Source organism: Carassius carassius, chromosome 38 (genome assembly GCF_963082965.1).
Source record: "Carassius carassius chromosome 38, fCarCar2.1, whole genome shotgun sequence".
Taxonomy (NCBI): domain Eukaryota; kingdom Metazoa; phylum Chordata; class Actinopteri; order Cypriniformes; family Cyprinidae; genus Carassius; species Carassius carassius.
In genome coordinates, this window is record NC_081792.1 from 20358290 (window position 1) to 20371256 (window position 12967).

General features: G+C 39.3%; 1 protein-coding gene across 5 annotated transcripts in view; it reads left to right on the forward strand.

Annotated features, from left to right (window-relative positions):
* The window catches only part of LOC132119537 (histone deacetylase 11-like), an 81873-nt gene that overhangs the window by 64731 nt on the left and 4175 nt on the right, over window positions 1-12967 (forward strand). For 4 of the 5 annotated variants that reach the window (XM_059529594.1, XM_059529590.1, XM_059529593.1 and 1 more), the window contains 3 exons: window positions 6857-6953; window positions 8711-8889; window positions 9263-9836. In XM_059529594.1, the coding sequence (XP_059385577.1) occupies window positions 6857-6953; window positions 8711-8889; window positions 9263-9502 (516 nt within the window). In that variant the 3' untranslated portion in view covers window positions 9503-9836. Of the gene's footprint in view, window positions 1-6856; window positions 6954-8710; window positions 8890-9262; window positions 9837-12967 lie in introns of those variants that run through there. The other variant, XM_059529592.1, reaches the window with a different exon arrangement.

Here is a 12967-nt window from a genome sequence, read left to right on the forward strand (position 1 = left end):
GCTCAGCTGCCATGTGTTGGAGTTTACCCCAGTGAACGAGAGGGTCGCTTCCCTGGGCCTTCGGGTCGGGGATAGGTCTCTCACTGTCGTTTGTGCCTACGGGCCGAACGGCAATGCAGAGTACCCAGCCTTCTTGGAGTCTCTGGGAGGGGTGCTGGAAAGTGCTTCGACTGGGGACTCCGTCGTTTTACTGGGGGACTTCAACGCCCACGTGGGCAACGACAGTGACACCTGGAGGGGCGTGATTGGGAGGAACGGCCCCCCTGATCTGAACCCGAGCGGTGTTCAGTTATTGGACTTCTGTGCTAGTTACAGCTTGTCCATAACGAACACCATGTTCAAGCATAAGGGTGTCCATCAGTACACGTGGCACCAGGACACCCTAGGCCGTAGGTCGATGATTGACTTTGTGGTCGTTTCATCCGACCTCCGGCCGTATGTCTTGGACACTCGGGTGAAGAGAGGGGCGGAGCTGTCAACCGATCACCACCTGGTGGTGAGTTGGATCCGATGGCGGGGGAGGAAGCTGGACAGACTCGGCAGACGCAAACGTACTGTGAGGGTCTGCTGGGAACGTTTGGCCGAGTCTCCTGTCAGAGAGATCTTCAACTCCCACCTCCGGCAGAGCTTCGACCGGATCCCGAGGGAGGCTGGAGATATTGAGTCCGAGTGGACCATGTTCTCCACCTCCATTGTCGAAGCGGCCGCTCGGAGCTGTGGCCGTAAGGTTTCCGGTGCCTGTCGAGGCGGCAATCCCCGAACCCGGTGGTGGACACCGGAAGTAAGGGATGCCGTCAAGCTGAAGAAGGAGTCCTATCGGGCCTGGTTGGCTTGTGGGACTCCAGAGGCAGCTGACAGGTACCGGCAGGCCAAGCGGACTACAGCCCGGGTGGTTGTGGAGGCAAAAACTCGGGCCTGGGAGGAGTTCGGTGAGGCCATGGAGAAGGACTGTCGGTCAGCCTCGAAGAGATTCTGGCAAACCGTCCGGCGCCTCAGGAGAGGGAAGCAGTGCCCTACCAACGCTGTTTACAGTAGAGGTGGGGAGCTGTTGACCTCAACTGGGGATGTCGTTGGACGGTGGAAGGAATACTTCGAGGATCTCCTCAATCCCGCTGTCACGTCTTCCATTGAGGAAGCAGAGGCTGAGGGCTCAGATGTGGACTCGTCCATAACCCAAGCTGAAGTCACCGAGGTAGTCAAGAAACTCCTCGGTGGCAAGGCACCGGGGGTGGATGAGATCCGCCCTGAGTACCTCAAGTCTCTGGATGTTGTGGGGCTGTCTTGGCTGACACGCCTCTGCAGCATCGCGTGGCAGTCGGGGACGGTGCCTCTGGGATGGCAGACCGGGGTGGTGGTCCCTCTTTTTAAGAAGGGGGACCGGAGGGTGTGTTCCAACTACAGGGGGATCACACTTCTCAGCCTCCCTGGGAAAGTCTATGCCAGGGTACTGGAGAGGAGAATCCGGCCGATAGTAGAACCTCGGATTCAGGAGGAACAGTGTGGTTTTCGTCCAGGCCGTGGAACACTGGACCAGCTCTATACCCTCTACAGGGTGCTGGAGGGTTCATGTGAGTATGCCCAACCAGTCCACATGTGCTTTGTGGATTTGGAGAAGGCATTCGACTGTGTCCCTCGCGGCGGCCTGTGGAGGGTTCTCCGGGAGTATGGGGTCCGGGGCCCTTTGATAAGGGCTATCCGGTCCCTGTACGAACGGAGCAGGAGCTTGGTTCGTATTGCCAGCTGTAAGTCAGACTTGTTCCCGGTGCGTGTTGGACTCCGGCAGGGCTGCCCTTTGTCGCCGGTTCTGTTCATGATTTTTATGGACAGAATTTCTAGGCGCAGCCAGGGGCCGGAGGGGGTCAGGTTTGGTGACAACACGATTTCGTCTCTGCTCTTTGCGGATGATGTTGTCGTGTTGGCCTCATCAGGCCAGGACCTTCAGCATGCACTGGGACGGTTTGCAGCCGAGTGTGAAGCGGCTGGGATGAGAATCAGCACCTCCAAATCCGAGGCCATGGTCCTCAGTCGGAAAAGGGTGGCTTGCCCACTTAAACATTAATCATTATATAAAACAAAACTGCCTAAGGTTACTGAATGAAATGACAATCCAGGAAGTGGTTTAGAACCATGCAAACTTTGGATGTGCTGATGGAAGGATCTATATTTTGATCATTTTAAATCTGATCCAGACCTAGTCTTTTACAAAAACATGATTTTCTCAGCTTTTTTTAAAATGTTGCTTTTTTTCATGAAACTTACCCTTTTGGGTATATTGCATGTTCAGTTACTCATATACAACAAAACATTCTGGATGTCATTAAACTTTTGTAAAAATGCTGGCAGTGGATGGCAACTATTTTAGTTTTGTTTACTGATTTATTATGAAGCACATTTAAAAACAACAGATGGTGAAGCCAAAGTGCTGTACAGGAAATACATCAGAATTAAAACAAAATTAAAGACAAGACAAAAAACAAATAACCAAATTGGCTGATACATGATAAAACTCGGCAGATGAGTAACAAAAAAAATTGCAGAAAAAATACTGTGAGAAACACTAAAACAGCTATAGCTGACCTGCCTTGCACAGTAAAAGAGCTGTTAAAAAAAAAAATGCAAGCACAGAAACAAAACTCAACCATGAGCAGCACATTTTTCTATCCAATCTACATGGCCATGTTAGAGAACGTGTATAACTGAACACCACAAGAACCACCCAGAAAAAAACATGGGTAGGAAAAGAGCAGACTGGAAAAGAATGCCCCAGACCTTTAAAACTCAAAATGTAGTAGCAAGTAACCGACCAGAGAAAGTGGAGACCATGGGTCTATTTTCAACAAACTGGGGGTATGGGGGGATTGAAGGCTTGTGATAGGCCAATTAGGGAAAGGGAAGAAGATTACAAAAATAAATGTCCAAGAAGTACATAAACAAGTAGAAAAATATACATGAGAGCAACAGCAGACAACATGCCAGCGTACACTCAAACCGGAAGCAGTTTTCTAAATTCTGACGGCGAAAGAGTTATATTGGCCAGCCATATCAGTCAACCTCTACTCTTAACATCATATCCTTTAATTAGTGTAAATCAACATGTTTCCATCAAATTTGCAGTTTATTACACTCTCCTTCGTATGAATCACTTCCTCTACTAATTAGCCCAGCCTATTAATTAAGTTCTCATGGACCCAGGAGCTGTTGTTTTTGATAAATTTGGTGTTACAGTAGCACATAAAACTGCCATTGGCATTTTTAAGTGTGGCTTGATTGTAATTATAGTCTTTTGTTCATCGACTAAAGCCAATAAGATCAGATCAATTCCATTGCCGGGTGAATAATTCATGGAGGGCTACAAGCAGAACAAAGGTGGGAATCTTCATGTTGGCATATAAATGTGGCTGAAAGCGCTGTCTCAGCTGGGTTTAAAGGCTGTAAAAATATAGAGAGGGGAGAAGTTGGCGTTAAAGCTCCAATTAAAGGCTTAAAACTATGACATGTAATGGCAGACGCTGGTCTCTGTAGGCGACAAGTAGTGCATAAATGAAGTGTTTGCTAATAACCAGGATTATCTGTACAATGAGATGACATAAGGAATCAAAGTAAAAAATTCGTTGTTACCACCCCTAGATCTTTACATACCCAAAAATAACTAAAGACTGGCTGATACAGTAGTCATAATGGAACTATAGGGACATCTAGCGTTATGTATTTCAGCATCACGCAAGGTCATATCTTTTAGCTAGTAATGTCACAAATGCAAATTTGCAGTCAGCTATGATACAATTGCTCCACTCTCGAATGTGTACAGTAACAGAAGGGTTACAGAGATCAAGTGAGTCTTCAGCTATTCATATTTTATTCATATGAATTTTTAATGAGGGAAAGTATTCCTTTTGACATTTGTATTGATGGGTCAGTGAAGTGACAAGAAATGCTCTGAGCTGAATTCATGCTAGGTTTGCTATAATAAATTGTTACTGTAATTATTTATTATATTTATTAATATTTTGAATTGGCTTGTATTGTTTTATTATTGTTTTAGTTTTATGTTAAGCTTTAGAATACGTTTTTGTCATTAAAATATTTTTCCCCCATTTTTTGAAATAAAGATCAATATTTCAATATTCTATAAATAAGGGGGTCTAAAAAAATACACTTGTGCGATCTTGGTCATCTTGGCAATCTCTTTCATAGTTCGGTGACTGTAATGGGTTTCTTAGCCATAACTTTGTTGCCAATGATGTTCAGTTGGGTTTAGATCAGGATTCTATGCTGGGATTTTCATTATTTCAGTGTTCTCAGCTTCAAGGAACTGCTTTACCCATTTTGCGGTGTGACGGGGGCATTGTCTTGTATGAAAATTGCAGGCTGATTGGGAGATTCTTGCAGGGAAGGAACTGCATGTCGCTGATGGAGGTTTAGATAAACATTTGCATTTACCCTCAATGAAGCTTTATAAAAGCCCAACTCCTGCTGCAGAGAACATCCCCCAAACCATGACACTTCCTCCTCCTCCTTTCTCTTTTCGCACTTCAGTCTTTCCTCAGTTTGACACCGAACATAATGTTTCCCATCAGACCCAAATAAATTACATTTACATGTATTCATTTAGCAGATGCTTTTAGACAAAGTGACTTACAATTAAGGAATAAACTGGCTTTCATCACTAAAGTGAACTTTGGACGAGTTCTCCTTTCTCCAGCCTTTTTCCGGGACTTGAATGAATTAGGGTCATTGTAAAGCTGCAGTATTCTAGAAATGACAGATTTTGAATAACCTGCTTCTCTTGCAATGGCTAAGGGTCATCCATTTGGGCCTTCATCTAGACAACCTCCTGTCGCAATGTTTTAGTCACCTTAGAGTGGCCTGCCATCTCAGTTAAATTAGGGGAATGCTGGCAGTTAGAAGGGGTTTGTCATATAATTAAAGAAAATAGCACCAGGTGCCAGATTAACACCAAAAACTTGTAGGTATCTTTAATTGTTTTCTAAATTTGATTCTTTTTCAAAAATCTTAATAAAGTTTTTTTTTTTTTAATTATTTTTTTATGTGCTTCAAGTTATAATGAATTTATAAAATACACTTAAAAAAAGTACCTTAAAACTTAAAAAACAGCATCTCCTAGCATCTCTCTGACTGTGTTTTTATAGTTATGATAACTTCATGTCATCATATATCCAAACAGCATCTTTTCCTCACTGCCTGTAGCTAACTACAGAGGGTGAATCTACATGAAAACAATGAAATTGTCTATCTGACATTTCCAGCATGTTCATGTCCAGTTCCAAGGTGATTGCAGACTTGGTCTCTGATGCAGAAATTCTGTACCTTCCGTCCTCTGGTCTTATAATAGCGTTTACGCTTTAGATAATATTACAGTTCTATAACAGTTCACCTCTACTAGAGACCATCAGTGCTATTTAAGAGCTGCTGCATGTTCAGTAATCACTCCGGTATATATTATTAATGTAAGCTGCCTGTTAGATTTCCGAGGACCAATCTTAAAATTGCTACATGGATATATTTTTGCCAGCAGCAAGGTTTCGCTGCTTGGGTGCACAGATGGTGCAGACAGGAGAATGTGAATGTGTCCCTAATGCGTGGTTCATAGTCTCGTAATTGGCTAACAGTCTTTGTGAGCAGAGAGACAGGGCTGTTTTGGAATAAGAGGCTGTAGTCGTGCACATGATTTGTGGGCCTTGCAGCAGTTTTAAATTAAAAGTGACAATATCCAGACGCTGTACGTGACAGATGAGGAGGGTGGAATGAAGAGAGATGGAAATGTTATGTCTTCAGAACACACAGCTCGATACTTAGCATTTCCGAGAGCTAAGGGAAAGCTCATCTTTGCATCACAATGCTGTCAGTCATGCTCTATTTCAAAAACAAAAGCAGTTGCTTTCATACTGGACACATGCAATACACTGAAATAATAACTGTTGTGGCAGATTTGAGATTTGTTTGAGCCAACACAAAGTGAGAGAACTATTTTGTAAAACAAATAAAATACAATAGTTATGAAATGCATATCTTTGCCCCAAATTTTCTGTTGTCTGTCTTCTTTTTCCATCATCTCCATATAATACACTGCAAAAATAATGATTTATTTTTGTTGTTTTCATTATATATGTGACCCTGGACCACAAAACCAGTTTTAAGTCGCTGGGGTAATTATCCATATTTTTTAATGCAAAAAATCATTAGGATATTAAGTAAAGATCATGTTCCGTAAATTTTCTACCCTAAATATATAAAAACTTAATTTTTGATTAGTAATATGTATTGCTAAGGACTTCATTTGGACAACTTTAAAGATGATTTCTCAATATTTAGATTTTTATGCACCCTCAGATTCCAGATATTCAAATCTCTGCCAAATATTTTCCAATCCTAACAGACCAAACATCAAAGGGAAGAAAATTTATATATTTTATTTATTTTATTTTTATGGAAAACAAGAAAAAAATCTGCTTTCTTTGCAGGAATTCCCCCCACATAGTTCTGTGGATTTCCACAGAATTTGAGCCCCTCATCATTCACAAAGAGTCATTCTTTGCATGCTTACTTATTCAAATTGAATATAGTAATTTCAGCTCATTGTAAAACATTGAGTTGTATTAAAATCCATTATGTAGAATTCTGCAGATTTTCTCTGAAAAACAGGCGCAGAATGTGCATAAAGGCCTGAGTATCTCCCAGATAAGCATTCTAGTGTTAACCACTAGACCATATCTTTATTATATGTATTTAATGCACTATAGTTAGTGAAACTAGCAGCAGCATTGTAGTTCTAGGTTCAAACAGCAGAAATTCCACATAATATGAATTTATATCTGCTCTTTGATATATATTACAGGGAAACGGCCATGAGCGGGATTTCCTGGAAGACAGACGCATTTACATAATGGATGTCTATAATCGCCACATCTATCCAGGAGATGGATATGCAAAGAGTGAGTTAATTTTCATTTGGGTGTGTAAATGGGGATTTGAAGTGATCCTGATTATGTAAAGATATCCTGTTCCACAGTGATACGAAAAGCCAAAGCACTTTGGATAATGGTTATCTGACTAATTTAGCCTGGATTTGGTCTTTATTTGCATATCTATACAAATTCGCACCTACACACACTCACAAATAATGACATACTGAGGTGGAGGCAGATAAATGTAAATGAAAGAATGCATGTTGCCCTTCTGGGAAGAAGAAGGTAAAGTACTCTTGCTCTCCTACAGGGGGCAGTGTCTTGCAAACCCTCATATACTACTGTGAGCTGTTGGTTCACTGCCTTGTAGTGTATGGTTGTATGTGATTTTCATCATACACATTTCTATTGTTATTTTAACTCTTTTCTTTATACTTTCTCAGTGTTTGCATGCAAACTAAAAAGGATGTCAGTGCATCATACAGTATATTTGTTTTGTCTTTCTTTTTGTTCTCCACAAATATTTCCTCTCAAGTAAATGCCAAACAGTGTGTACTGTTTGTTGCTTACTTTATTTTACAAAATTTTCCTAAAATTTGAAAGTCTTCCTCTGGCTTACAATGATACAGTATTCAAATTCCAATTGATCTTTGATGTCATTGTCATATTTGCATACTGAATGGTAATTGGTCTGCTTTTTCTGCCTGGCATGCACTGATATTTCCTTCCGGAAATGTTTTGATTGATACGTTGGATATCAAAGAAACAGCCTACAGTGTTTTGAAGGGATGACTGACAACATGCTCCAACTGGCACCGATATGGTCACATTATAATCTTCGTCAATTAACGCATCCGTTATCTGCACTGTTCTAACTCGCTCTGTCAAACATTTGAGTAGGAGTGACAGAAAACTTGCTGTTCTGTTCAGCTTCAATGCACACCTTGCGACAACTTGTCAAACCTGAGATGATTTCGTTAATGCATTTAAGTACTGTAACCAGGTAAACATAAGGTTTTATAAACGTATAATGTTCTGACTTAAACTTCCCCTCGCTCTATTGAAGGCACATCCTGGCTTCTCATGATAAGTTTTGTAAGCCTTATTCTCCTTAAAATATTTATTCGTTTTTTTGCTATGCCATTTTCCCTCTGTGACTTCTCAATAGGTTCAAAAAAGAATGTGCCTCGATTTTCTGACTCTCTGTATTTGTAGTCCTATCATCTGCCTAGAAAGACACAAGAGATTAATTAGGTCTTGAAAGCCTCTGAGAAGGCAAGGTATTGTGGTCTATTTCCATTTTAACCAGTAAACGAAAGAACACCTTACATTAGGGTTTTGCCTTTTTAAAGTAAATAGTTACTACTTTTCATTTACATCCACTGCAGAAAAGAAATACAGAAACGGGTACAACTTTAAAGGACTAGTTCACCCCCAAAATAGTGTGTGGCTATTTCTGTGGAACACAAAATTTATATTTATTTCAGACTTTCCTGGCTGCTCTTTTACATACAATGAAAGTTAATGGTGACCTATGATACCTAGCAATTTTCATTGACTAATGGCTTATAATAGCTTTTTAAAATTTATTATTTTGGAGGTACAAAATACATTTGGCCTAGTTTTAGGATGCTTTTATGTTGATTTTTATTTATGACAGACCCTGTTAAAATAAACCCTATTTATTTTAATAATTGCTTTTATCTGTTCTGTTTACTGACACTTTGTCTTCATCTGCAGTTAAGGTGATGAAAGCCTAATTTGGTCTTACTTTCTGACTTCAGGGGCGATTAAACGAAAAGTGGAGCTGGACTGGGGCACAGAAGACATGGAGTATCTACAGAAGGTGGAGCTCCATTCAGAAGGGGCGCTGAATGAAGTGAAGCCAGACATCATCATATACAATGCAGGCACAGACATTCTTGATGGAGACCCTCTCGGAGGTCTGGCTATATCCCCACAGGTACAGCTGTCACTCAGTTTTCCTTTCAGTCCACCATATCAGATCCAAACCTCACTGCTTCAACTCAGCAGGGTTTTCTAGCCTGGTCAATAAACCTCTGTATCAGTTATTCTCTGTATTGTATTCAGGTCTGCTTTACAAGATGAATGGGCAGTCTCCATTTTGAAAATTTGGAGGGAGAGTAGAATATATTTATTAACATCATATATCATATAGTGTTTTCATAGAACTTACCCCATTGACTTATTTTCATTGCATTATTTTACTTAACTCTGAAGAAAGAGATCAGATACATTAGGTTAGCTATTTGGACCAATTCATTTCCAACTTGTCACATAATAACTGTGCTGGGATATTCTCACCCCTCTTTCAGGGTATCATAAAGAGAGATGAGATCATCTTCAGGGCAGCCCGTCGAAGAGGAATCCCCATCCTTATGGTGACGTCAGGGGGCTACCAGAAGAAAACCGCTCGTATTATTGCTGATTCCATCTTGAATCTGCACAGACAGGGTTTGATTGGTGAAGAGGCTGTAGAAGGTGCGGGCCCCTCAAATGGCCCGCTCATGATGAGCAAATCTGTGTCATTAGGGGCCACAATCAGTGCCATTTAAACTCTCCTGATCTTGGACCTTGTCAAAGACTCTATTCTGTTACCTAATGCAAACATTTAGGATTAATATATAATGCTCTGGTTAGGGATCTAATGGTTTGGTAGTTTGGACTGAGATTGACTCAGGATAGTTTTCGTAGTTCATTGATTTGAACTATTTAACTCGTATGTTGCATTTTTTGAGTTTGGGTAATATTTTCAATTTTTCCATCATTTCTTGGGGATCTTTTATGCAATGCTTGTTTGCACATTAAATTTTCAATGGAATAGCTTACCCAGAACTAAATTTTGTCATCATTTGCTCAGACTCATTCCAAATCCATTGTTTTATTATATGGAAAGAACAATTCCCGTTTTGTGTTCCACTTGTGTTCCACCGTAATGAATCAATTTTGGATACATTACAGATTCCTCATTGCGTCGACCTGCTCTGCTATCACGCCTTAAATTATTCTGTGATGTTAAATGGAAGTTGCTCTTAGGAAGTGTTTTTGTGACCAGTTGGTTTTAGCAACAGGCTTGAATTCTCATTTGTGTGCATCAGCAGGTGGACCACTGTCAGGCTAAGTGCTTTCTATCATATTACGCCTGGCAGGCTTTTGAAACGTCTTCAGGCTGAGGCTGTGCTCTCTCTATTAGGAAATGAAACTCTTCATTGGAGAGTCTGAGAGACACTGCAGTTGGTTGCCAGTGACAGTTCTAAAGCTGTGATCCTGTCTGCCTCAATTTAACAAAATGTTTCCTGTCATCTAGAAAATAAATAGGAGATGATGACACTGTATTCTTTTTATGTTCAGATTTTAAATTCTAGTTTGGAATCACGATTCTCAGAATTTTTATTTTTATTTTGTGATTTTATTTTTAGACCGTTCTAAAGCCGTTATCTTGTCTGCCTCAATTTAATAAAATGTTTCCTGTCATCTAGAGAATAAACAGGAGATGATGACACTATATTCTTTTTATGTTCAGATTTTAAATTCTAGTTCATAAAATCATGATTCTCAGTATTTTTATTTTGTGATTTTATTTTTAGACATCAAGTGTAGAACAGTCTACTTTTTTTACTCGAGTTCATTACGCCACACATATTTACAATTGAATTTGTCACTTTATTGGCATTAGAAGCTTTGAGTATATTTAAAGATAAGGTTCTGCCTAAAACATTATCTATTCACCCACGTTTTTCCAAATCTGATTGACTTTAAAGGACAAGAATGGAGGGCATGATGGAAAAAAAAAATGAGATGGGAGGAAACATTTCAATGCTTTGAATATTGTGATTGCTCACAAGGTGATAATATGTGGAAATAATATGGTGAAAAAAACTTTTGCAAGAGAATGCAAATGTTTTGCAAGTAAACACAAAGTTTTCAAAGGATACAAAGTTTCTTAGTCGAACGCAGAAGTTTTGCAAGCCAGCGTAAAAAACAGATCTGAAACAAAATGTGGATGAGAAATGTATGATAGACTTTTAAATTTTGTTAATGAACTATCCCTTTTATTCTATTTTTATTTTTAAGGATTAAAGGGTTAGTTCACCCAATAATCAAAATTATGTCATTGATAACTCACCCTCATGTTGTTCCAAACCCGTAAAACCTCTGTTTATCTTCGGAACAGAGTTAAAGATATTTAAACTCTGTTCCGAGTTTATATGGATTAATGCATATTGGAGATGCAAACCGTTTAAAATGATTCAGTTCGATTTGGTGAACTGGTTCAAAAAGATCCGGTTACATCGAATGATTCGTTCGTGAACTGGATATCACAAACTGCTTTGTTTTGAACTCTCTCACAACAGACACGGAAGAGAAGACAATGCTGAATAAAGTCGTAGTTTTTGCTATTTTTGGCCCAAAATGTATTTTCGATGCTTCAAAAAAATTCTAACTGACCCTCTGACTTTGAAGATGTTTTTCTTACCTTTCTGGACATGGACAGTAGACCGTACACATAGTTTCAATGGAGGGTATGAGAGCTCTCGGACGAAATCTAAAATATCTTAAACTGTCTCCCGAAGATAAACGGAGGTCTTACAGGTTTGGAACGACATGAGGGTGAGTTATTAATTACATAATTTTGATTATTGGGTGAGCTAACCCTTTAAGGTTGGTATTTAGAGGGTTGTCTTCTTAAGGAGTGACTAATGAGCTTTGTGGTAGGCACTTCTTCTCAGGTTGGAGGTTTAATGTTAAAGGTTTCTTTGATCATCCCAACCACCCTTACCTAGCAAAACTGCATTATCCATCGGTGTGATTTTGGGGTGGATCTATATTTCTTTCTGACTGATGGCAGATAAGGGCTGTATCCAAAATATTTTCTGAATAGATGATTCTAGATAGTATAAATGCGTATATTGTGAATGTAACGTGGACGTCAACCATGCAATTTTTGCCTACTGTTTTATGAGCTTTGTTTTATGAACTACTTTGTTCACTTACTGTTTTTGGCTACAATACATTAGGGAAATATGCGATTTTGGGTGCAGCCAAAATATCTTGTGGCACAGAAATGACACACATCACATTTAACATTTAATTAACGTTATTTTTTAAAAACCTACTAAAATTAATATGCTTGTTGTTTATTTTGTGAATTGTTTACTGTGATACCTCCCATTCCACGTATCCTGGTTTGAGACTTGGGTAATAAAAGTTTAGAGAGAAGAGGACTAATTTAGTGAGGTGTTTACTCTTTTGGGAATGGCCAAATTTGAGCATTATTAATGTTGTTTTTGGTTCTGGGTTAAGGTTATGAGTCTGATATTGCTCTTGGGTGCTGGAGATATCTTGGTAATGGACACTAATGAGTGTAGTAGGGCTCTTTTCATTCCTTTCCTTTCTTTTTCTCTTTAATGAAAGCAGTCAAAAAGATGAAAATGGAGGTCACTTGAAAGATGTGAACCCTTGAGGTCTAGCTAGCAGTTTAATGGATCTGTACATGAAAAGGACCACCTTTGTCCTGTTTAAACAAATGACTTACTGATGAGTATTTCATGTGCTCATTTCATAATAGCGTTTTTTCTCTTTTTTTTTCTTTCTGTCAGTACCAAACATCTTATGCACTTATTGTGATCTGTGCCACTTTAAGAAACGTATATTAATTTTATTCCTTTGCCTGGACTTAGTTGTTTATATAAAACTTCTCAAAATTTAAGTAGTACTCTTATTTAATCTTACATACTGGTAAAAAAATGTATAGCTTGAATGCACTATAAGCTTTGGATAAAAGCGTCTGCTAAATGCATAAATGTAAAATGTAAATTGAATCATATCTTGTCCATTTAAACCAGTGTTTCATGTATAGAGATACTTCATTGCTTGGGTAAATTACAGTACATTTATACACCAATCTATAGTAACGGTGTTTTGTTAACATCTAACAAATGTGCCAAATGTCTTCATGTTGTGTTTGACATGTTCTTTTGTACTTTTTATTTAATACCATTTCCATGTAAGAACAGGGA